The sequence below is a fragment of the Kogia breviceps genome, chromosome 4 (assembly GCF_026419965.1).
Source record: "Kogia breviceps isolate mKogBre1 chromosome 4, mKogBre1 haplotype 1, whole genome shotgun sequence".
NCBI lineage: Eukaryota > Metazoa > Chordata > Mammalia > Artiodactyla > Physeteridae > Kogia > Kogia breviceps.
The window spans coordinates 29902069-29929266 of record NC_081313.1 but is presented as its reverse complement, the minus strand read 5'-3'; the positions used below and the strand labels follow the sequence as shown (position 1 = coordinate 29929266).

The 27198-nt window shown below is 36.4% G+C and overlaps 1 protein-coding gene across 2 annotated transcripts in view; it reads right to left on the bottom strand.

Annotated features, from left to right (window-relative positions):
• The window catches only part of NIPBL (NIPBL cohesin loading factor), a 201048-nt gene that overhangs the window by 114015 nt on the left and 59835 nt on the right, over nucleotides 1-27198 (bottom strand). For both annotated transcript variants that reach the window (XM_059060224.2, XM_059060223.2), the window contains exons 2-3: nucleotides 4007-4149; nucleotides 1670-1835 (exon numbers count right to left, since the gene is read on the bottom strand). In XM_059060224.2, the coding sequence (XP_058916207.1) occupies nucleotides 1670-1835; nucleotides 4007-4070 (230 nt within the window). In that variant the 5' untranslated portion in view covers nucleotides 4071-4149. The remainder of the gene's footprint in view (nucleotides 1-1669; nucleotides 1836-4006; nucleotides 4150-27198) is intronic.

Below are 27198 nucleotides of genomic sequence, written 5' to 3'. Positions count from 1 at the left end.
TAAACTATTCAAAATAATGGAAGGGTAGAGGTGATAATTATGCACAGAAGTTGATATTTGGGCTTGGAATATATTTTCTCCCTTACATCTGAGTGTGAGTGGATCTGTCTTTTTGAGAATGTCCTCTGAATGAAATAATGTTGCCACATTGGTTAAGACAAGACCCAAGGTTACATAATTTTCCCCTCTTTATTCTCTTCTCAAATAAAGCCATCAGGGGAAAAAAAACCAAGCAAGTGGTTAAGAATAGCTGCAATTAGTAAGTAGCAAATTAAGTTCACAACTACGGAAGGTAAATGATTAAAAAATTAAATATAGGCAGTATTTTAATTCTTATATTCTACACATCACTGTTCCACTCATTAAATCTAGTAAGATTCATAAAGATGGTATACAATGATAAAATTAATTTCTGGGAGCTCTTAAAGCAGCTCTCCATATAAAAATCATAACTATACATGTGCTATTTCCCTTATCTCTTTAAATATGTGGTGAAAACTTTTGATTAAGGATGTACATGTATAAGAAGTGATATAATATTTAGACATTGTTGAATTTCTGGAGTGACATAACCAATCATTTCTCAGTTTCTCATCAGAAAATTCACATTTAGTATTTCACATAAATTCATCAGCTTTAAAAATGGCCCTAAAGTATGTGCTACAGCTAATGGCAGAGACCTCTCCATTATAATGTGCTTTATCCTCATTCCCCTAAATAATGAACTTTAAGTTAAACAACAGTAAAAGAATGGAAGGACACATGAGTACCGCTGAGTAGTGGGTTGTGAACTTTTTTACATTTTTGTGTTGAGATATTATAAGTATATACTGCTTTTGTAGTAAAAAGTAAATTTTAAAAAGTATACTTGTGTGGGCTTCCCTGGTGGCGCAGTGTTTGGGAGTCCACCTACCGGTGCAGGGGGTACGGGTTTGTGCCCCGGTCTGGGAGGCTCCCGCATGCGGCGGAGCGGCTGGGCCCGTGGGCCATGGCCGTTGGGCCTGCGTGTCCGGAGCCTGTGCTCCACAGCGGGAGAGGCCACAACAGTGAGAGGCCCACGTACCGCAAAAAAAAAAAAAAAAAAAAGTATACTTGTGCAAAAGTTCTGTAAATAAGCTATGTAATTTAAGTGCATATTATTTTAAAAGTCTAGTGTGTGAAAATACACACCTATGTTCAGATTGTACGATAAATCCTGGAAAAAAACTAGTCCTCACTAGTAGTAAGTAGTAGCCTTCCTTGAAGTTAATCTTTGAGTTCTTGTTATACTTTACATGAAAAGCATATAAGCCTACTCCAAATAAAGCCAGCGTTAAAGTCCCTAGTGCCTGGAAATTCTAACTACTCCAGCAATTCCAGGAAAAAGGGAGTTAACTTCGTGAGCAACTTTAGACCTCTGCACAGATCCGTCTTGATGAATCCCAAGATTATTATAAGAATCAAAAAGATCCTCATAGAATTACATGGTCAGAGCTACTGTCTCAAAATAACTATGGCCTATTTAAATCTCATTAATATCTCATCGCAGTAAGGGTATATTCTCACTTGGATATTCAAATAATTTAAAATAAACTATGTGTTAAAATGTTTTTGAAATAAAAGTAAAACCAGGAATACTGATTCTCTTAGTAAGACCAAAACTTTTCATTTTATTTTAGATTGTACTTACATGTGATCTGTTGATACCTGGTTGAGGCTATGGACAAGCTGTGAAACCAAATTATCATCCCTACAGGCCAAAAGACAGTTCACCTCTTCTGCTATTCGTGCATTAAAGAGAAGGCTCTTTGTAGTTGTAGCAGGTAAAGGGGATGGAAGAGGCAGCTGGTTCAGGACTATTGGGAATAAAATCAGATTATTAGAAACTGAGTGACAGAAAGAAATCTCTTTAGTGTTTAAATGTATTTGGGGATTAAAAAGTTATAAATATAAATGTGACAAATTTATTTAAAGGCATTCTGTCTCTCCCCCAACAAACCCCAAACAACTCTATTAAAACTCCCCAGACGTCCTTTGGACCATCATGGATCATACTACTCTCTAAGAATAAAACTCTGTGCTAACTTTTCATGTCTTAAATCTTTATTAATTTAATAAATGAGTATAAAAAGTAGGGTTAAAAACTAAGTAATTTCCAAGAATTGAGACTATATTAATTATTTCTGTTATAAGATTTATCAGAAACAAATAAATAAACCAGGTAACAATACCTGACTCTTCACTAGATAGACAAGTAATGTGTGTTTTTAAAAGATTAAATAAATACAAAAATAAAGAGCTCACTTTGGTAGGAGAACAACGTCCACAGAATAGGATTCTGAAGGAAGAAAAATATCTAAGGAATTTTGCTTTAAGTTATAAATTACTAAATAGTCTCTCTTCATTTTATTCTGACAGCAAACAAAAGGGCACAAATGTTTTACAGTAGTTTAAATTCAGTTATTTAATGTCTTCATATAAATGAAATTTGTTCATTTTTCTGAACTAATAGTTAAGAAAGTTAACTACAGTGTCTTTGTTTTTGGTGTAATTTCTAATCACCTATATAGTATAACTATCATGCCACTCAGCCACAATGAGTAATAACAGGGTTTTTATTAATGAAAACACTGGAAACAAATTATTACTTAATAAGTAGGGCTTATTGGGCAAATTTTTAAAATGAGGTACAGCTGAGATAACAGGCAGAGCCCCCCCCCCCCAAAAGAAATTCCTGGTAGTATATTTGATTCTGTACTCCTACATATTATATGAATTTATGCCTTACCTATAACAAAGTGATAACCAAAACTAAAGACTGTTTAAAAAGCTTTCTTACCTGAGTTATTCTAACCCTACTGGCTACTTTCTTGTTATGTCAGATTTTATAAACTAGCCCTGCTACAAAGCTGTAGGTTGTTATCTATTTTACCCCCACTTAAACCAGCTGGAAACTAATAACAGAAAAAAATAGTATTTGGGGGAAAACAGATGAAAACATTTCTTGAAGTTATTTTCTTATAGCTTCTTGAAGCCCCATATCTTGCATAATGCTTGCTATACAAAGAAAAGTATGTCATCTCCTCACGGTCTACCCTCCCCTCTCATATCTCTTTTTCCCTTTATTCAGGTAGGATAAGGACTAACATTGTGAGGAGCTTTTTGCACCACTACCCAGGACTAAGAATTACAGTTGCCTACCAAAAGAATGAGTCCCTAAAATATTATGCTACACTAACTAAATCTCAAGAGAATGAAGGTGTTCTTAAACTTAAATGTTCAGGGTAAAATAGGCTCTTGACATCTATGACAAACTCCAAAAGATTACTAAACATGACATCCAAAATAAATGTCACTAAGAAATCAGATTATAGGGCTTCCCTGGTGGTGCAGTGGTTGAGAGTCCGCCTGCCGATGCAGGGGACACGGGTTCGTGCCCCAGTCCAGGAAGATCCCACATGCCGCGGAGCGGCTGGGCCCGTGAGCCATGGCCACTGAGCCTGCGCTCCGCAACGGGAGAGGCCACAACAGTGAGAGGCCCGCATACCGCAAAAAAAAAAAAAAAAAAAATCAGATTATATTGGGCTATCAAATTTTCTTCTTTGAAGGGCAGTTTCAGTTACCATTTCCATAAACTTTTTTAAAAGTCTGTAATAGTTCCTATATGCAAACCCATGCTTCTTTGGTTTTGATTTTTCTTAATGCTTTGTTTCATCTTCTTTGATCCTTACTTTTGCATTTATCCCTTTATCATATAAGACCTTTAAACAAACACACACTACCATTTCTTAATGGGTCCTTAGCATGAAACAGAAATTAAGGTCTTATCTATTATTAGTTGACTACACTAATTCTGTTACTTTCACATTTATGCCAATAAACCAAAGAAAATAATGTTGTGTGTCATTCAAAATCTAAAATCTTTACACATTTTGTTATTTATGACGCTGCAAATAATTAATGTTATAGTCTCTTTAAAAATCAATGTCAGAGTAGAACATAAATTAGATAAAATAACCAAACTTACGGTCTGTGAGACTAGCAATCCCCGCAAGAGTAGTGATGGGGACATGGGGCATATCCCCATTCATCCTGAAGTTCTGGAATGGTGCTGCCTTTGAAAGTACTTAGTTCAGGTGCCAGCTGTCATTACTTCCCATTTCCCAAACACTGCAACAAAAAACAGACAATTATTTGTAACAATATGTCAAATATATTACTACTAAGGAAGTGCTTAAAAAATAAAATTTTCTGCTTTTCTTGTTTGCTCAAGCTATATAACAATAATAGCCATCATGCATATACTACTTACTTTATGTTACACACTGCAAAGTGCTTTGTATACAATAACTCATTTAGTCTTCACAACAACCAACTAAAGTAGGTATTATTATTTTCTGCATTTTACTGATGAGGAAATTAATTTACATGAAGTTTCAAGTAATTTGTGGAGCAAAGATTAGAACCCAAGCAATCTGGCTCAAGAGTCTGTGTAACTAGTAGGCTATATTACCGGACAGGGATACTCAATTTTGTCAAGCACTATTTTCTTTTCCACATCATAAATACATAAAAATTTAGCTTCAACTTGCCTTACTAGTAAATAATGTACACATTATTAAAAGATTTGTTTTATTACATAGCCTTATAAAACAAACAGCGAACAAAAGAAGTCTGCTCTACATCAATTATCTAAGACCTAGTGCTAAAATAGAAAACTGAATTGTAATTTTTAGTTTAAACAGTTTAAATGGTTTTTTTTTTTAGGTTATACCTGCTAGTCATTAACTTTTTTTTTGCGATATGCGGGCCTCTCACTGTTGTGGCCTCTCCCGTTGCGGAGCACAGGCTCCAGACACACAGGCTCAGCGGCCATGGCTCACGGGCCCAGCCACTCTGCGGCATGTGGGATCCTCCCGGACTGGGGCACGAACCCGTGTCCCCTGCATCGGCAGGCGGACCCTCAACCACTGTGCCACCAGGGAAGCCCAGTCATTAACTTTTAAGAGAACCTCTAAGTTTTTTGAATTAAAAACTTCTAAACAGTGTAATGATATAATAATAATAACTCCCCTTACTCCTACATCTTAATGCAACTTTACAATTTAAGTTTTTTCATTAAAAAAGTAGAAGCATATAAGTAGTTAAAATTAAGAACTTTCTTTTTCCTCACTTTTATTATAAATATGAGATATACTGAGAAAAGTTCCTAAAACATATATGTATGGTTTAACAGTTAAAAAGTAAGCATCCATGGAACCACTTTAGCAATCTAGCTCCTTCTAAAGATAACAACTATCCTGTCTTTTTATCAACAGTAATCATTTCTTTTTCTTTTTATTCCTTTAATGACTTTTATATGTACATTCTTTTCTAGTAGCTGGCTAAGGAAAAAACACTGTTTTCCTTTGATGAATGACTGACACAAAACTTGACAGTAGAAACCCACTATAGGGAAAAGGCACAGGAAATAGTATAGGAAAGATATAATTACTACTGGCTATCCTCTATTTTTCCTTTTGCTACACGATGGACTTTACACTTTGAAGTAATTAATTTGATTATTTAATAATCACTAAAGAAGTTTAAAGAAGCACTGCATATTTAACAGTTGCATCAAGCACTTAAAAAAATCAGTTAGAATTTAAAAGCTGACAGAGTCATCAAAACACAATACAGGGGCTTCCCTGGTGGTGCAGTGGTTGAGTCCGCCTGCCGATGCAGGGGACGCAGGTTCATGCCCCGGTCTGGGAAGATCCCACATGTCACGGAGAGGCTAGGCCCGTGAGCCATGGCTGCGGAGCCTGTGCTCCGCAATGGGAGAGGCCACAACAGTGAGAGGCCTGCATACTGCAAAAAACAAACAACAACAACAAAAAAAACCACAATACAGTTTTTCTAAGTTTAGGTTAATAAGAAAGTTCCATTTTATGATTAGTAACTGATGGGGAAAAAAAATCATTGAATGCAAATTATGTATAGAACAGCACAAAACCTCTTGTTATTCATATATGACTCACTATTGAACATGTAAATTGCCATATTCATTCAAGCAGATTAATTAACAAGTGACTGTGTTTAAGTATTTAATTCAGAGAATAGGAACCCGTAAAGAACAACATGCTAGGGGATTCTGTTGTGGGCTATTTGACTTTATTCTATTTTCCTAAATTTCAGATGAGTAACATGTAAAGTAGACCCAACCCTAGGCTGGAGGTTTTTTTAGCCTAAAAAGATTTACATATTTAGTTACCACGTGTGAATTGGAAGATTAATAAATCTAACCTTAATATTTTTCTCAGTCAATATAATAAAGGCATCTAAACACTCTGATGTCAACTCAAACCTGGGAGTAAGCGGGGAAAAAGCGGGGAGCAACAGTGCTTGCTTGGTGCTTTAACTATGAATTAAGTATTTGGCTACTGACAAATATTTACACCATACTGCTGAACTGTGACAATTTCATGTAGTCGAAGATTTTGAAGAACAGAAGATTCTGGTAGAAACAGACATAATTTTAGCTAAGGTCATAGATTTTAATGAATATGAGTAATCTATAGAAATGTTGCTGCCTTATGCTAGAAGGTGACCAAAGACCATCAAAAAAACAACATTCTTAGAACTCTAAAAGTGAATATACACACTCCTAATTAGACATGGCATTTCTGGCTCTGGATTGGGCAGTGTTTGGTTCACCTGCCTCTGTGAAAGTACACTGTCTTTCATGAAACTACCAAAACTGAAGCTGAAAGTCATTATCTCTGGGGAAGAATGTGTCCAGAATGAAATGGTAACCAAATGGGAAAGGTTATAATGAATGCTTTAGAACTGTCGTTTAAGGCAGTGCTTTATTTTAAATCTGTGAATGGTGACTGATTAGTAGATTGTAAAATAAATTTAGTGGGTTGAGATCAATACTGAGAGGGATGGAGAGAATAGAACTGTAAGGCTACACTGCACATTGCTTTGAGAGTCTAGGTAACATGTCTTTCTAATGATGGGTCACCAAATCAAAGCAGTTTGAAAGTTGCTGATTTAAAGAAATGGAAGAGTAAAGAAAGTAGCCCACTGCTTAAGTGGTAATGAGAATGAAATAAAATAATGCATGTAAATCACTTGACATACTACCTGGCACAAAGTTAAGTGATCCAGAAAGTTAACAACGTTACTGCTAACTGGAAAAACACTTCCGGAGGAGCAGAGGAGAAACACAGGTACATAAAGGAAAGGGGTCTTTCAATACAAGTACTCCCTACTTCTGAAAGACCTACTAAAAATTATTATCCAGTATATATTTCACCATAGTATTACAAATATGTGTAACAGTCCTAGGCATGCTCACCTACAATTAATAATTGTTAATTAGTGGAAGATATTTTGGTAAATTTCCATTTCAGCCCATTATAATGAATCTGGAGGGAACTTCTAAGCACTTGCCAAGATTTTTAAAGCTAGCCCTTCACTCATTTAATTTTACTTCAAAATTTATGATTTCCTAATGAAATGGATTTGGAATAAAAGGCAATCTCATAATCTGATGGTAGATAAACTTTCCTGGACAGCCACTTTGTACCCCACATCCCCAAAATGTGTATAATCTGTCTCAACAATTGCACTCTTTTAGTGGCGAAAAACTGGTAGAAATGATAACTATCATTTATTGAGGACCTACTATATAATAAAAACTGGTAATAAACACATAAAATGTACTCTCATTCAATTCTTATATAAACCTGAGGTACTAATATTCCAGTTTTATTTAATGAGGAAACTTCTTGATTTGTCACATAATCTCAGAAATTTTCATAAATCAGATATGTCTCATTCTTTTTCTAATATTATTTTATAGCTCAACTGAAATATCAAATTTAAATGAATGTTAATTCAGTAAACTATACCGTGTAAATATAAAGTAAGGCGACTATGGCTTTACGGAATCAGACTCCTTACTTGATAATTTATAATCACGTCTATTTTGTACTTTGTTCACATCTTATGGTACTTCAAGTACTCTTACTTTCGTCTTGATTGGACTATAGAGCAGTAAGCAAAACTCACGTTGAAGAAAATCAGTCTTTGATAAAAAATTATAAAGAATAAGTTAACACCCTCATACATTTTATGCTGAGTTAATAACTTCTCAAAACTGGCGTAATATAATAACATTTTATTAAATATTGTCAAGCACAAACCCCTTATTTCTTCCATTTCTGAGCATATCATCGATGAGATAAATGTATGCTGAATATAAGATATCAATTTGGTAACTTTTCCCATAACAGCCATTCAGTCTGCCTTAATTTAATAAGTGAAATTCCATTAAACTGTACTTTGTATTGCTCTCCAGAAAATATGTGTCACCTTCTTTTGGACCTAACTAAAGCATTTTCCTTTTACCTGATAGTTAAAATAGTCTCAAAATGTCATACTAGGTTAGATCAGTAGTTCATCCAAACCCACACAGCTAGCTAGCTACTCCTTGAGTTATAAATGGTAGCCAAAAGAACACACTGTGCTTCTATAGTATTGAGCCCTTCATGACGATGCATCCAAAATATGTATTCTGTGTCACTGTGTCAGACACTATGCTAGCCAAGCAAAGTGCAATGGTTAACAAGATGGCAACAGTCTCTACCCTCTGAAATCTGAGTCTGGCTATGGGAATGTTATAAAGGGAGTATATCTTCCAGGAGGAGAAAAGGAAAAACAATAATTGAATTAAAACCTGAACCATTTGTGACAACATGGATGGATCTTGAAGGCATTATGGTAAGTGAAATCTGTCAGACAGAGAAAGACAAATACTGTATGATCTCACTTATATGTGGAATCTAAACACACACACACACACACAAACACACACACGCGTGCATGCAAACACAACAAAACTCAGAAAAAGAGATGAAAGTTGTAGTAAACAGACACGGGGGTGGAGGATGGGCTCGTGAGATTGGAGGAAGGTGGTCAAAAGGTTCACATTTCCAGTTATAATTATAGGGATGTAATGTACAACATGATGACTATAGCTAATACTGTTGTATGATATATAGGAAAGTTGTTAAGAGAATAAATCTAAATCCTAAGAGTTCTCAGCACAAGGAGAAAAACATTTTTTCCCGTTTTTCTTCTTTTTTTTTTTTTTTTTTTGTGGTACGCGGGCCTCTCACTGTTGTGGCCTCTCCTGTTGCAGAGCACACGCTCCGGATGCACAGGCTCAGCAGCCGTGGCTCACGGGCCCATCCGCTCCGCGGCATGTGGGACCTTCCCGGACCGGGGCACGAACCCGTGTCTCCCGTATCATCAGGCAGACTCGCAACCACTGCGCCACCCGGGAAGCCCCCTTTTTAAAAATTGTATCTATATGAGAAGATGCATGTTAGCTTCTCATATAGATACTGCAATTGAAAATAATATCAATGTGTACAGTTAAAGCCCATTTTTGCTTAAAATACATTTTTACACAAATAATAGGCATGAAAAAAGTTTCTTTAAGAATATATTTTTTTAACCATTAACAATGGTTAGGGGGTGGGATGTATTCTGGTATTTTGGGGAATTCCCATTTTTGTAATATTTATATCTGTGTTGCTTGGATTTAAAAAACTATTAGACAATTATTTTATAAATCAGAAAAACAATGATATAAAATATGTATTAAAATGAAAAACATTAAATGAGCCTTCTAATAGGTGCTGCTATATGTACACAGATTTCTCTGGTATATTTGTATAATTATTTATGAAACTTATGTTAAGAATCTACTGTATGAAGACCCTGTGCTAGGTGTTAAAGACTAACAGAATATACAGGGTACATTAATAAGCACTTTGGCCAGAGCATAAGGCCAGAAAGATGAATTAGACCCTGCAAAGGTATTTGTTATGAAATGTTGATTTTTTAATATCCTTGATATAAATGAACTTAGTACGACTAAAATAACAGTGATAAGGAAGATGGGGTGGTACAGAGTGAAAATAGAGGCAGAAAGTTGTTGGAAGAATACTGCAATATTGGGCTTCCCTGGTGGCGCAGTGGTTGAGAGTCCGCCTGCCGATGCAGGGGACGCGGGTTCGTGCCCCTGTCCGGGAAGATCCCACATGCCGCGGAGCGGCTGGGCCCATGAGCCATGGCCGCTGAGCCTGCGTGTCCGGAGCCTGTGCTCCGCAACGGGAGAGGCCACACAACAGTGTGAGGCCCGCGTACTGCAAAAAAAAAAAAAAAAAAAAAAAGAACACTGCAATATTGAAATATAATGACGGTCTGATTTTGGATTCATTCAGATTAAAATGCCAAAGTAACATCCAGTTGTTGGAGATGTCTAAAGTAGGAACTTGGAAATTCTGGAATCGACAAAAGAGGTCAGAACTACAGTTATAAATATGGAAGTGATCCATAGAAGACTGATAACAGTTAAATTATAATAACAGATGAGACAGGCAAGAGACCAGGTAACTTTCGTAGTGGAAATTTTTTTAGCACTTCTTACATGCCAGACATTAACACATACATTTCCTTAATTACCAAAGTCAGAGGATTGTGAAAATGATCTCTATTTCAGAGATGCAAAAATAAGGCTAAGAGCCTAAATGTTTTGCCTATGGCTACACAGAACACAGCAGAGCTGATATGTGAACTCAGGTGTTTCTAACCAAACCTTACATTCTCAAGCGTATCTGCAGGACATAAAACTGGGAAATATCTACAGTGCTATGACAGAAAAGACAAACCAATAAAAGGTAAAGGAAATGCTCCTCAGGGAAGCTAGATGTTTGTTGAAGGTCTCACAGCTTGTAAGTGACCTAGTCAAGACTACAGATGTTTGGATTTCTAGTTCAGTATTCTTTATACTACATGTTGTCTTACATGATTATAACATTATTTTGAATAAACCAACATTTTATATGTGTGGACTATTTAGCTAATTAGCACTTTTCTTCCTTAGTAATGTTAATTTCTTTTTTTCCTTCTTTTTTCTTTGGTAGGGACGGAGGGCTTAAAACTAGTACATTTTTATTGTCTCCGTTTATATTACATTTAATAGAATAAGCTGAATAAGCTGTCTCAAATTCTTTTGGGAAATAGGTGGCATTTAAATCCTTCGTAGCTAGATAAATAAGTAAGTAAATACATATTGTACTATTTACTATTTTAAATAGGTAACAGTGACTCCCTAGAGTGGCACCTCTCCAGCAGAATCCTTTCACTTTATCAAGCTACCTCCAGATTCCTTTTTGCTGCCTACTATTTAAGAATGAATTTTTCACATTCTGTTTAAAGACACTTCCAAAAGACCTTCTTCAAATCCTAGCTCAAACAGTTCCCAATCAGCTGTCTGTAAAAATTTTCACTTCTTTAAAACATTTCCTCCTTTCTATAGTTCTAAATTATTTCCATTAAATAAGAAAAATGCAAAATAAATCAAAGCTCTAAAGCTCTCTCTAAACACATGCTTTGCTTTTGGAATCCTGAGCTCTCTGCAGACACCATGCTGGATACCAATAACGTGTATTCAGTAATGTTTTTATATCTTAATATATTTAATATGTAAAAGGAGGATATATTTACACTATTGAGTACTATTATGAAGAGAAAGAGAAGTCACTAAGAAGTAAATCTGGTTGAGACTTAGGGTGCCTCAAAAGCACTTTACAGAATATGTGTATGTTCATTGAGAAGTAAACCAATTAGTGTAACTTTATATATTTCTCTAATCAGTCTTGTTGCTTGTTCTTATCAATTTATTTCACATGCATTTTTATTTGAACTGACTTTAACAAAAGTTCACATTATTTTAAAAGGTCCCCCTTGATTATGACAGTTAAACTGACTTACAGAGGTGAAGAGTAGTTACATGATGTCTAATGATAATAAAATACACAAAACTGCAAGCTTCATCAGAAGGAAAATAGTCCTGAGCCCTGGAATTTTTTTTTTCTTTTTTTTAAATATAGAGGCCATGGAGGAAATTTCCAAGTGCTACTATGAGTTATTTGGGTTACTACTATACATCCACACCAAAAATTTTATTTCTCACATTCTTTTCCACTGCAAAAGAAAGAGCCTATCTCAATATAATTTAAGACTGATTCTTTTTTTAAAAAAATAAATTTATTTATTTATTTTTGGCTGCATTGGGTGTCCGTTGGTGCGCGTGGGCTCTCCTCTAGTTTCAGAGAGTGGGGGCTACTCTTTGTTGCAGTGTGCAGACCTCTCATTGCAAGTGGCTTCTCATGTTGCAGAGCATGGGCTCTAGGCACGTGGGCTTCAGTAGTTGTGGCATGCAGGCTTCAGTAGTTGTGGCTCATGGTCTCTAGAGCACAGGCTCAGTAGTTGTGGCGCATGGGCTTAGTTGCTCCGCGGCATGTGGGATCTTCCCAGACCAGGGCTTGAACCCGTGTCCCCTACATTGACAGGCGGATTCTTAACCACTGCGCCACCAGGGAAGCCCAAGACTGATTCTCATATCACAAGATGATTTCCTATACAATGGTATTAGAAATGCAAAAACCAAATCCGCCTGCATTGACAGGCGGATTCTTAACCACTGCGCCACCAGGGAAGCCCAAGACTGATTCTCATATCACAAGATGATTTCCTATACAATGGTATTAGAAATGCAAAAACCAAACAATGGTCATTTTATTTCTTTCTAAATGAGGCTGAGGTCTTAAAGAACTATAACATTTGGATGTAGGTCTAACCTACAACTTTTGACCATTACACACTTGATGATACACAATTAATTTAATCTAAAATATGAGAGAAAATGCTTTTATGTAAAATTACTGAACAGTCCACAAGAGGGCACACTTTCAACTACTGTAAAAATCTTTAATTCACTTTTTTTTTCTAGTGCATCAAATATATTGGCCAGATTCTTCTGAATTGATCATTCAACACCACTAGAAAGCAAGAGATTCTTAAGTCTGTAATTCTTTTTGTTTAAACATACACAAGCAAATTTTTGGATGCATATAAAATATAAGAAAAGCCTGAACACATGAAGACTTCTACATTAATATTAAATGATAAAAATATGTAATAGTCTTAGTAGCCATCTTGGTCCTGTTAGCTATTTGGAAATTGGCTGCCCTAAGAATCTTTTCAAAAAAACTCTGGGGCTTCCCTGGTGGCGCAGTGGTTGAGAATCCGCCTGCCGATGCAGGAGACACGGGTTCGTGCCCCGGTATGGGAAGATCCCACATGCCACGGAGCAACTAAGCCCGTGAGCCATGGCCGCTAGGCCTGCGCGTCCGGAGCCTGTGCTCCGCAACGGGAGAGGCCACAACGGTGAGAGGCCCGCATACCGGAAAAAAAAAAAAAAAAAAAAACACTCTGGCTACTTGGAAATTTTTTTTTTAATTACCGCAATAAGTTTAGTGAACATCTATCATCTCATACAGATACAAAGAAAAGGAAAAAAAAAATTTCCCTGTGATGAAAACTCTTAGGATCTACTCGCTTAACAACTTTCATATATAACATACATCAGTGTTAATCATGTTTATCACGTTGCACGTTACATCTTTAGTACTTATTTATCTTGCAACTGGAAGTTTGTACCTTTTGACCACCTTCATTCAGTTTCCTACCTCCCAACTCCAGCTTCTGATAACCACAAATATGATCTCTTTCTCTACTAGTTTGTTTGTTTTTGAAGTATAATTGACCCATAACACTCTGTTATTAGTTCCTGGTGCACAACATAATGATTTGATATTTCTATACATTTCAAATGACCACCACAGGAAGTCTAGTTACCATCTGTCACCATACAAAGATATTACATTATTATTGACTATATTCCCCACACTGTACATTTCATCACTGTGACTCATCTATTTGGTAACTGGAAGTTTGTACCTCTTAATCTTCCTCATCTATTTCACTCATCCCCTCACCTCTCTCCCCTCTGACAACTACCTGTTTGTTCTCTGTATCTGTATCTCTGTTTTTGTTTTCTTATGTTTGTTCATATGTTTTGTTTTCTAGATTCCACATACAAATGAAATCATATGGTATCTGTCTGACTTGTTTCACTTAGCATAATACCCTCTAGGTCCATCCATGTTGTTGCAAATGACATCAGCCATAAAAAATGTGTGTGTGTGTATAAACACACACACACATACATAACCACATCTTCTTTATCCATTCATCTACCAATAGGCACTTAGGTTGCTTCCATACACTGTAAATAATGTGATGAACATAGGGTACATGTATCTTTTCAAATTAGCATTTTTGTTTTCTTCAGAAAAATACCCAGAAGTGGAACTGTTGGATTGTATGGTAGTTCTAGTTTTATTTTTTTGAGGAACCTCTATACTGTTTTCCACAGTGGCTGCACATTCCCACCAACAGTGCATGAGAGTTCCCTTATTTGTTGACTTTTTGATAAGTAGCCATTTTGACAGGTGTGAGGTGATATCTCACTGTGGTTTTGATTTGCACTTCCCTGATGATTAGTGATGTCAAACATCTTTTCACATGCCTGTTGGCCATCTGTAAGTCTTCGTTGGGAAAATGCCTATCCAGGTCCTCTGTCTGGTTATTTTGATCCTCATTACGTGACATACTCCCTAGGAACAATAAATTCTTTAAGACACTCAGTAGGAGAATAAATGGATATGTTTCAAGTACTTTAGGAAATTCTTCCAATTCAACAGTTTAAGATCATTACTTAAAGTTCCCAGAAGAACAACTGAGAAAGGGTACACACAGGAGATATGCAAAAAAATCATGATCACTCATGCATAATGTGCATTAATGATCCCTCTTCTGCCCTAACCCATTCAAAGATGTCACTTCCAGCAACTCTTTTCTCTTTCCTGTATCAATTTTCCCTCTTATTGGATCACTCCAATCAGCATATGAACATCTATATGTTGATAACTCCTACTATTCCCACAAAGAAAAAACACCAAAACCCTTGACTCCTATACCCTTCATCAAACAACTGCTTAATTTTGTTTCCTTTCACAGCAAAATTCCTTCAGTTGTCCATATTCATCTCTAATTCTTTTGTCTCTTGAAACCACACTGTATGTGTTTTTATTCTTATCATTCCACCAGAAGTCTTGCCATGGTTAGTAATGGCATGCATCTACATTGCTAAGCGTGATGGATAAACCTCATATCTCATCTGATTTCACTTAGCATTCAACAGAGTTGATCAATCTTATGTCTTCCAGAACAACATACTCTTCTGGTTTTTCCTCATAGGACATAGGCCACTCCTGAATCCTATTTTGGTTCCTTCTCATCTTCCTGTCCTACCTCTGCTGTTGATCTCATCTGATCTCATGATTTTTTTCATTCATTTTTTAAAATTTATATTATGTATGTATGTATGTATGTATGGCTGTGTTGGGTCTCTGTTGCTGCCTGCGGGCTTTCTCTAGTTGCAGTGAGCAGAGGCTACTTTTGTTGTGGTGTGCAGGCTCCTCATTGTGGCGGCTTCTCTTGTTGCAAAGCACAGGATCTAGGCGCAGGTTGTGGCAGGTGGACTCAGTAGTTGTTGTGGCGCACGGGCTTGGTTCCTCCACAGCATGTGGGATCTTCCTGGACCAGGGATCAAACCCATGTCCCCTGCATTGGCAAGCGGATTCTTAACCACTGCACCACGAGGGAAGTCCCTGATCTCATGATTTTAAAATAGCACCTGTATGCTGATGACTCTAAAATTTGTCTCCTACTTTGACTTCTCCCCCATATACTACACTCATATATCCAACTACCTACTCAACATCTCTGCTTTGATGTCCAGTAAGTACAGGTCTAGAGTAGAGGTTGGCAATCTTATTGCTGACTTCTGAGAGCATGATATATATGCTTTATATAAAAGTTTTATTAGATACTATTTGAAAATATTTTATCATCTTTTGCTTTGCCTTTTTATTCTCTTAATATCTTTTGGAATTTTGATGAAATCCAACTTATAAATATATGCTTTATGATGGTGGTGGTGGGATTTGATTACAAAGAGGCATATAGAAACTTTCTGGTGTGATCAAAATGTTCTGTATCATGGAGAGATATTGGTTACATGAGTATATCCAAGATTTCTATTTTTTAATATATCTAAATATTACCAAATTCCAAAATACTGCAAAAGTAATAATGATAATAATTTAGCAATGGTTAGAGAATGGGTGAAGGTATAGATGAAATTAAAATGACAGCATGTTGATTACTATGGAAGCTGAGTGATGGACACTGGGCATTCATTATACTCTTCTGTTTACCTTGAACGTACAAAGTTTTCCATAATAAACAGCTTTTTTTTCATATGTATCTTGCTTTTTCTTTTTTTTAAAATTTTTACTGGAATGTAGTTGATTTTAAATGTTGTGTTAAGTTTCCAAATTTTTTTTAATTAAGGGAAATTTTTTGTTGGGTACAAAATATCATTGTCTCTTATTTAAGTCAGGATTAAGTAAAGCCTTTTCTTTATCAGACCTATTACTGCTAAACCATGTGCCATGAAGTGAATGTCTGTGTCCCCCACCGCCGCCAATTCGTATATTGAACCCTAATCCCCAGTGTGATGGTATTTGGAAGTGGGGCCCATGGGAGGTGATTAGGTCATGAGGGTCAAATTCTCACAAATGGGATTAATGCCATCATGAGAGAGACTTCAGAGAGCTCCTCTGTCCCTTCCGCCATATGAGGACACAGCAAGAACACGGCCATCTATGAACCAGGAAGTGGGGCTCTCTCACAAGACAATGAATCTGCTGGGAACTTGACCTTGGACTGCCCAGCATCCAGAATTGTTAAGAAATAAATTTCTGTTGTTTATAAGCCACCCAGTCCATGCTATTCTGTTATAACAGCCTAAATGGACCGAGACACCATGTTTCCCTCCGACTCTATTTCTGTAATTGGTATTTTTAAAAAACCAGTAAAAGAATTCAAGAGACCCAAATATAATAATTATATAATATAACTAATGAATGTGGAAAAGATATTGGGGTAACTTTTCAGGGAAGATAACCTTGTAAAAAGTCAATTAAAACCAATAACAAACAACTCCTTATTAAGGAGCTCAATTTCAAAATTATTTTAAATAGTTCAATTTATAGGAAAAGAAATAATAAATGGAAAAAGCAATTTCTCATCCACATTACCTACAGGAACCTTTTAAATAATTTCCACTAGGTTCCTCCCACTATGCCACTTTATAGGACATAAATATATAAATTAAGGATGTATATTTTTGAAAAATGAACTAATCATAAAATGCAGATTTTTATAACATCAAATGCCATATCCTTTCTGTACATAAAATGAAAACAATTTTTGGTTATTTAAATTCTCTCATTATCAGTCTGACTAATGTTTCATTAGGAAAAATGGATTTTTAAATTTTAAGTGGAGGTTCTGATTTATATAATGATGAGTTACACAAAAGTAAACTTTCTATGAAAGTTTACTTAAAAAAATGTAACATCAACTATATCCTAAGGTAGAGGTTAACAGTAATACAGAATAAAATGACTTTGTGTGTTATAGAGGACTTTTATAGTTGTTTAAGAAATCTAGATAAAATTGGTGGGGAGGAGGAAGGTACGCAGAAAAGAGGGATGTAAAAAGATAGGTTTGGGACTTCCCTGGTGGTCCAGTGGGTATGACTCCATGCTCCCCCCAGGCAAGGGGTCTGGGTTCGATCCCTGGTCGGGGAACTAGATCCTGCATGCATGCCGCAACTCAGCCAAAATAAATAAATAAATAAATAAATAAAATATATTTTTAAATTTTAACGTTTTTTTAAAAAATAGAAAGATTGGTTTCTCAAATAATATTTTGACACAAGTCACTATTACACGTAAACACAAAAGCAAAGTAAACTTGAAATAAACACAATTTCAATCAGAATACTGAATTGCCTGGACTTGAGGAAGTAGTTCAGCTTCTCTTTACCAGTACCTGATAATATTAAGTATGCCTATCAGTAGATAATGAAATTTGTAAGGGACTCATTTTCCTTTTTCTTGATGACCTGATTTCTTGATTTTTAAAACATTAAGTCTTTATGTATTCACTGTTATGCACTTAGCACCTAACACCTAGAATAGGATCTGACAGATGGTGGGTATTGAGTATAATGTGGTTAAAAAAAACAAAACAGGGCTTCCCTGGTGGCACAGTGGTTGAGAATCCGCCTGCCGATGCAGGAGACACGGGTTCGTGCCCTGGTCCAGGAAGATCCCACATGCCGCGGAGCAACTAAGCCCGTGAGCCATGGCCGCTAGGCCTGCGCGTCCGGAGCCTGTGCTCCGCAATGGGAGAGGCCACAACAGTGAGAGGCCCGCATACCGCAAAAAAAAAAAAAAAAAAAACAACCAGACCCGGTTAATACCCTCAAAGAGCTTAGAGAGTCCAATAGGAGTGATATTATGAATAATCACCATGTAACATATAATTACATATTGTGATAAATTTCACAACAATAATAATGGATGACACTTAGCATCTAATATATGCCTGGAATTGTTCTAAGGGATTTACATATTTAATTTCATATTAATTTATATTTAGTTCATTCATATTTACATATTTTAATTCAGTTAATCCTTATCCTATCAAACAGGTACTACTATTAATTTCATTTAAGATAATAAGACCTGAGGCATATAAAGGTAAGTGACTTGCCCAAGGTCTGATTCCAGAGTCCCTGATCTTAACATTCTGGAGTCCTTGCTCTTTTCCTAGATGAAAAGAATTGGTCACTTTGAGAAAAGACAAGACTGTAACAAGTTTATATTGGAGGGTGGGCAGTAACCATGCTTCATTAAGGAAGTCTCATGAATAAGAGTTAGATAGGAAAAAGGGGAAGAAGAAATGGGGACAGGGTGGGGGGTGGGTGAATAGCATGTTAAAGTCCCTACAGAACGCCAGAGCCTAGTACAAAGGAAAAAAAGATTATGTGGTTGTACATAATGATGGACTGATACAAGATTAAGGAGAAAAGGTACATACAAATTAGATCATACCTAGCCTGATGGGCCAGATCAAGGGGCTTTTTATTTCGATTCATGCCACTTAAAAAAAAAAAATGTAATCTACTGGCCATTTACATACATATCTTAGTTACTGAACACAGCAACTGCAGTTGCTTAATTTTTGAATCCATTTCTCCGTTTTCACACAGACTCTATTTAGTCCTTATTAACTTGAATTCAAATCACTGTGTTTACAGAATTAGGCATGGATTTAAAAGACTATAAGGAACAATGGTTTGTCACAAATAAAGCATGAAAATAACTGCCTCAGAATAAACTTTAAAACATAAACCTAAATGCTAAGTAAGAAAAAAAACCAAAAAGTAAAACCAAAAAACACTCTTGGGTATTTATGAAATGAAAACTTATGTTCACGCAAAAACCTGCACGTCAATGTTCATAGCAGCATTATCTGTAATAGCCAAAAACTGGAAACCCAAATAACCTTCAATGCATGAATGGTTAAACAAACTGTGATAAATCTATACCATGGAATACCACTCAACAATAAAAATAAACTATTCATACATACAACAACTTGGATGGATCTCAAGGAAATTATACTGAGTGAAAAATGACAATCTCAACAATATATACTGTATGATTCCATTTATGGGACATTCTTGAAATACCAACATTATAGAGATGAAGGGCAGACTAGTGGTTGCCAGAAGTTGGAGATGGGGAGTGCAGGTGTGTGGCTATGAAGTGATAGTACAAGGAAGTGGTACTTGTGGTGATGAAACAGTTCTGTATGTTGAGTACGGTAGTGGTTACATGTAACTACATGTATGATAAAAGTTCACAGAAAGAGAGTACAGGCACAGCTGGCTAAATCTGAATAAACTGCTGGATTGTATAAATGTCAATTTCCTGGTTTTGAAACTGTAGTAAGGTACAATGTTACTATTGGGGGACGGCTGTGTAATAAGGGTGTACATGATATCCCTATACTTTTTTTTTGCAACTTCCTATGAATCTACAATTATTTCAAAATAAAAAATCATTAAAAAGCAATTATAATCTGTGTGTTCTATACAATCCCTAGTTCATTCACTTTGCAGGCTTTTATTATGGAACCAAGTTAAAAGTTCAGACTAGCTGATTTAGAAACTTTGCAAAGCAATTTATAGGCATTAAGTTTTTTAAAGTTTTTCCTAAAGGTTTTTAATTTTTTAAGGTTTTTTTAGGTTGAAGAGATAACTTTAAAATTTGGTATAATTTCAAACTTACACAAAGTTACACAAAATTGCTATACAAGTACAAGAAACTGCCACAACTTTTACCCAGATTCACCAACTGCTTACATTTTGCCCCACCTGCTTTAACTTTCACAATCCCTCTCTCCTCCCTGCCCTACTGTGTGTGTGTGTATCCCTCTGAACTATTTGAGAGCAAGCTGGAGATATCACAGTCCATTCTTCTAAATACTTAAGTATGTACCTTCCTAAGAACAAGAACATTCTTTTACAAAATCAGGAAATTTAACATTTATAAAACAATATCTAATCCAATGTCCCTATTCTATCCATTGTCCCATAATTTTAACTGTTTTGTTCCCCCTGGTTCAGGAACCAATCCAGGATCACATATAGCTTTTAGTTGTCATGACTTTTAGTCTTCTTGATCTAGATTACTTCCCTGAACTTTCTTTGTATTTATTGACTTGTTTTGTAGAATCTGTAGATTTGGGATTCAGGTGATGCGTTTTTGGTAGGTATACCATAGAGGTTCTTAGTGCATTATATCAGGAAGCACCTGATACCTCTGTTTTGCTAATTTGGTGATGTTAACTTTGGTCACTTTAATGTGGTGTGGGACATGTTCTCCACTATAAAGTTACCCTTTGCAGTTAGTTAATAAGCAATTAGTGGAGACTTTGAGAGAAGCTATTAAATATCTGATTCCCATTGAACTTTTACTCCTGAATTTTAACACCATTAATGATTTTATATTTATTTGTTGACATTCTACTGTAATGGAACATCCCTTCCTCCCTATTCATTCATTCATTCATTCATATCAGTATGGACTGGGAACTTATTTATTGAATGGGTTACAATCTATAATTATTAATTTATTTTGACGCTCAAATTGTCCCAGATTTGGACAGTGGCAGCTCCTTCAAGCTGACTTCCTTGTCCTTCTGTTATGCCCTATCATTCTTTAAGAGATTCCTTACTTTCCAGTGCAAGATGTTCCAACTTCATCTCATACTTTCCCTATCCCAGTAGTGGAAACCAGCCCTTTCTTGAGGGAGGAGCTCTGATTCTATTTAGTGGAGAATAATATTTAGATACAGTGCTAGTTGTGCTCTCTGCTACTGGTGTACCGTTTGTAGGTCCAGCACATTAAATGAAAAACAGAGAATCAAGAGAAAATAAATATGTAAAAGCATGGGTCCCAAAATAATATAAATGTGAAAAGCAATTCATAAATTCCATAATCATACAATTTCAAAGGCAAAAAATATCTCAGGGATAACAAACTCTTGTATTTTACACAGGCAAGAAAACCAAGACCTAGTGATGTTAGGTATCCTGAATATGGTCACAGAATAAATCATTAGCTAAAGTCAGCAAATTCTCAATTCAATGTTCATCAAGTTCTGCTCTTACACTGTTTATTCAGCAAATATTTATCGAATGCCTACAATGTGCAATGCACTGTTGTGGCTAGGGATACAGCAGTGAACAAAACAGACAACAATCCCTGTATGCCCTCACAGAGCTTAGATCATAATATGGAAAACTGGATCAACTTTCCATATGAAAAGGTGCTTTACTTTATTAGTCTTTAGGAAAATGCAAATTACAACCATAATGAGATTCACTAAAAATTAAAAAGACTAATCAACTGTTGGAATGACAGCACAGTAAACAACAGGAATGCTCATACAATGCTGGTGGGAGTATATAAAATGGGTACAACCACTTTGGATAAGGGGCATTATCTGCTAGGTGATTACCCTAGGCCCTGCAATTTCACTCCTACGTATATACGCAACAGAAAACTCAGTGGCTTAAAACAATAGTCTCTCAATCTCCTCCTAGAACCAGTGGGCCAGGCTGGACATGTTGGTCTTCAGACATGGCAGAGGCACAAAAAGTGCAAGCCCAATCCTACAAATGCTTTTACAAGCCTTTGGTCATGCCACACCCACTAATTCCAATGGTCAAAGCATGGCCTGTGACCAAACACAAAGTCAAGGGGCAAGGAAATATTCTCTGCCTCTTTAAGAGTGGGAGGAACTACACAGTCACTTGGGAAAGGGCTTGGATGCAGGGACGGGTGAAGAACTGGGGCTATTAATACAATGCATCACACCCACCCAACCCAAGACTTTTCAGAAATGGAAGCTGATATTTTAACAAGCACCTGCCCCCCCCCCAGTGTTTTGATCCATGCTAAAATCTGAAAACTAATGGGCACCACAGATTGCTGGGCCTCATGCCCAGAGTTTCTAATTCAATAAGCCTTGAGTAATACTCAAGGATTTAGCATTTCTAATAATTTTCCAGGATGATGCAAATGCTACTGATCCAGGGACCACACTGGTAACTACTGGGCTGGGAGACAGTGAAAACCTTTTGAGGAAGATGTCACCTGTAATGAAATTTCAAAGCTTGGTACGAATTGATGAAGAGTGGGAACGGTGTTCTGGGCAGAGGGAAAAGCAAGTGCAAAGGTAGATAGGTGTGAAACTGCATGACAAGTATGTGGACTGAGGAAAGCTTAAACAGAAGTCAAATCATTAAAAAGCCTTATGTGCTAGATTAAAGAGTCCAAATATGACTGACTGATACAGGCAGTCATAGAAGATTTTTGTATTAAGAAAATGATATGAACAGATTCTGATATTAGAACATGCTCTGTAGCAGCACTGTGGAAGAGGAAAAGGTGCCAGACTTGTAGGAAGGTGCCAGAAGGTAGGCAGAACAATAAGGTAGAAAATAATGAAGCAATGAGACTTGAATCAAGACACAGCAAGGTAACAGCAAGGAAGGGATAGATATACAGAGATAAAAGAGATAAATTTGGTGACAACTTGGATGTGGAGAGTAAGTGAGAGGAAATCTAGGACAACTTACAGCTTCTAGCTTGGGCAACTAAAGGTATAATATGCACATACCCATTCATTCATAAACATAGATACCACATCCTGCGTTGTTCCACAAAGATTTGAGGCAGTTTACCAGAAGAATACATAGGATGAAAAAGAAATAGGTGAAGGATTCAAGGCAAAGGATACACTGGGATAAAGAAAATAAATAGACAAAGAAAAGAAATAAAAATAGCACACAGTAAAGCACCGTATATTGCTCTCCAAAACTCTGAGAGTTGGCCTTCAAATGTGGCTTAAGCCTCCTAGTTAGCAAGGCAAAGAAGAAAATACACAGTGCCTGTAAAAAGTGAATCAGTTGCTCAGGAGAAGTACAGCTTTTCTAAGATACTGTAATCTGAGAGAAATTTTACCAGTGAGTCCTCATAAAGAAGATTCTGGATGACATAATGGAGAAAGTCCTTGAAAGCATTCCTAAAAAAACCAAAAATCTGTTTTGAGTTAATTTTTTTAATGTCTTTAAAAAAAAATCACATCCTAAATGCACAATTCAGTTAAAAGCAAATCTACAAGAGGCCAAAATAATGCAATCTATCCAAGTACACAGATCTCTAATGGTATGGTTTAATCTAAGAGTAAAATTTTAAATATTCAGCGGAATGACAGAATATCACCATTAAGCAGTCCTCCATTATTACATTTTCTCAGAACTGGGCTTTTGAAAAATTGAGATGGTCCAGAGTACATGGTGGAATACAAACACGAAGTATTACTAAGGGCAGCAATATATGTTTAATCAATCAATCAATCAAGGCAAGGAAAATGAAGAGAAGATAACATTATGAAGTTTAAGAAGTTTACCCAAAACATGTCCCACTTCTACATGGAAAACTCAGGCAGGTTAGAATCTTCTACAAAAAGAAACTCTGATGCTGCTGTAATACATGGATGAGTGAGCAGATCATGGTGCCAAATTTCTACTAACTATAAATTATGCAAAATGTTATTGCAATTTTCAGAGTCTGAAAGCCAGAAAGTTAATAAAACATCTTACTCTAGGCAACATTGCCTATAGTATTTAACACATCACAAATTCTCCATTACAGAAAAGTCCCCCCCCGCCCCATACACTTACTAGACTGCTTAACTGTAGGCAGTATATGCCCTATATTCTGCAGCACAGAGAGAGAGAAAAAATTTTGTATCTACCACTTGCTAGTATGTCCTGGGCACTGTGCCAGTTGCTTTTCTTCTCCTTTTATTTTTCATTTGATCTTCATAATAACCCAATGAATATGTCTCATTATCTTCATTTTAAAGATGAGAACAAACTTAAATGACTGGCCCAAAATATAATAATTAGTTAAAATGTGGAATCAGTATTCAAAATCAATTTGTCATCATTTCGATAGAAAAGTTATAAAATGCTCTTAAACACACAAAAAGATGTTCAGCCTTACTCTTAATATATGAGAAATGTGAATTAAAACTACACTGAGAAAGCAAGTTTTTGAATTCTAGCCAACCTGATAAATGAGAAATTTTAAGACACTATTGTGGAGGCTGTGGAGAAACAGGCACTCTCATACACTGCTGGTAAGAATGCAAAATGTAGTTGAATTTAGCATATCTAACAAAATTACAGATGCATTTATAAAAACTTTTGCCTCAGTAATCTCACTTCTAGAAATTGACCCTCCACAAATATGAACATATATGCATTATTCATTACAGCACTGTTTACAATATATATATTTAGAAACATTCTAATGTCCAAGCATGGGAAACTGACTGAATAAACCATAGTACATCCGCATCATGGAATATTATATAGCAGTTAAAAAGAATGAGAGATAACTATGAACCAAGACAGAGTAATTCCCAGGATAAACTAAGAGGAAAAAGCAAGGTACCAAATAAGTATATACAGAGTACAATCTTTCTCTAATAAAGAAGAAATGAGACTATATATAGGTATTGTTTAATTATAAAAAGAAATCAGGAAAGATAAATTTGAAAGTAATGAAATCATTATCCATAGGGAAGGTGGAAATGGAATTGTAGCAAGACTTCTGAGTATACCTTCCTAATACAGTGTTGACTTTTGAACCATGTAAATGTTACATTCAAAAATCAATATTAAATCACTGAATAAAAAAGCAAACCCTAAAATCAAACACATGCAGCGTAACTATACTATCAAATAATAACATCATCACACACAAAAAAATTTTATCCAAGTAATTCTCACCACTGTGCTCTTACTGTAAACCATTACTGGGTATGGTGGGTAGAATTGTGGCCTCCTCCAAAATATGTCCACCTGGAACCAATGAATGTGACCTTATGTGGGAAAAGGGTCTTTCAAACGTAAGAATGTAAGACTCTCAAGATAAGATCATCCTGAATTTAGGGTGGGCCCTAAATCAGGGCCCATAAGGACACGTTCTGATGAACATTCTGATGAACGTGTCCTTATGAAAGACAGAATTGGGAGACACACTGACACACAGTAAAGAACGCCACCTGAAGATGAAGGCAGAGATTGGAGTTACACAGTCACAAATCAAGCAATGGCTGGAGGCACCAGAAGCTGGAAGAGAGGCAAGGAAGAATACTTCCCCAGAGCCTTTGGAGGGAGAATGAGAATGCTACCACCCTAATTTTAGACTTCTGGCCTCTAGAACTGTGAGAGAATAAATTCCTATTGTTTCAAGCCACCAAATTTGTGGCAATTTATTATAGCAGCCCTGGTAAACTAATGCACTGGGATATATTCTAAGGACAGAAAAGATTGAAGAGAAATCCTGAAACTTGCCTAGTGTGTTTTATTTTGGCAGTGGTGTTAAAAGCAATTCAAATACAATATGGTCTTGGAAGTCAAGTGAAGAACATCTTCCACTGTGTCACTTACTACTGAAGTCTGAGAAATGACCACTGGACTTGGCAGCATGATAATTACTGGTAACCCTGAGAAGACCAATTTAGAAAGAAAAGGAATATAACAGCAAAAACTTGTTTACGATAGGTTAAGAAAAAATAGGAGGAGAGGAATAAGAGTAAATTACAGACAAATGTCTATAAAGGGGAGCTGAGATTTTGAGCAGTAGCAGGAGGGTCAAGAAAAGAGGAAGTTTTTGTTTAAAATGAGAGATATAGCATTATGTTTGTATGCTCATGAAAATGAATGATCAAGAGGGAAAAAAATGACAAAGGAAAGGGGAGAATACAGGAGTGTGATATATTTGAGTATGCGAGGGAGTGAGACCCCAGTGGAAGGGCTGGATTTAGGAACTTGGACAGTTCATCATCTATAGTGACAGAGAGAAAATAGAGTATACATGTACTCTATAGCATATATAGTATAGAGAGTGGTAAGTAGATAGATAAATAAATGCAATGCCAAGTACTTACGAAAACTCTCATATGATTGCTTCAATATTCTCACTATTACAGGAAGTAAGTTCATCAGCTAAAATTAAAGTGAGGGAGAAAATGCTGAAGGTTTTAAGGACGGGGAGAAATTATGAAATAGTCACCTAGGAAAGTGAAAGGATCAAATAAGTGTGGTACAAATGCTGAGAGCACTGAGCGCATACTGTTGTTGTTATTATTTTAGAGTACCCCAGTCATCATGGTTTTACTATTTTTCTCCAGTTCTATTCAGCTGTTAAGAGTGAAATTTAACCATAGTTGTAGTTTTGCCAAGACAGAGAAGGCCAAAGGAACTGAAGATGTATGCAAGGGAGCGAGTATGACTGACTATTTATTTATTTATTTTAAATTTATTTTTATTTATTTATTTATTTTTTTGTGGTACACGGGCCTCTCACTGTTGTGGCCTCTCCCGTTGTGGAGCACAGGCTCCGGACGCGCAGGCTCAGCGGCCATGGCTCACGGGCCCAGCCGGTCTGCAGCACGTGGGATCCTCCCGGACCAGGGCACAAACCTGTGTTCCCTGCATCAGCAGGCGGACTCTCAACCACTGCGTGACCAGGGAAGCCCTACTTTTATTTTTTAATTTTTTTTCACATCTCCATTGGAGTACAACTGCTCCACAATGGTGCGCTAGCCCCCACTCTACAACAAAGTGGATCAGCTATACACACACATATATCCCCACATCTCCTCCCTCCTGCATCTCCCCCC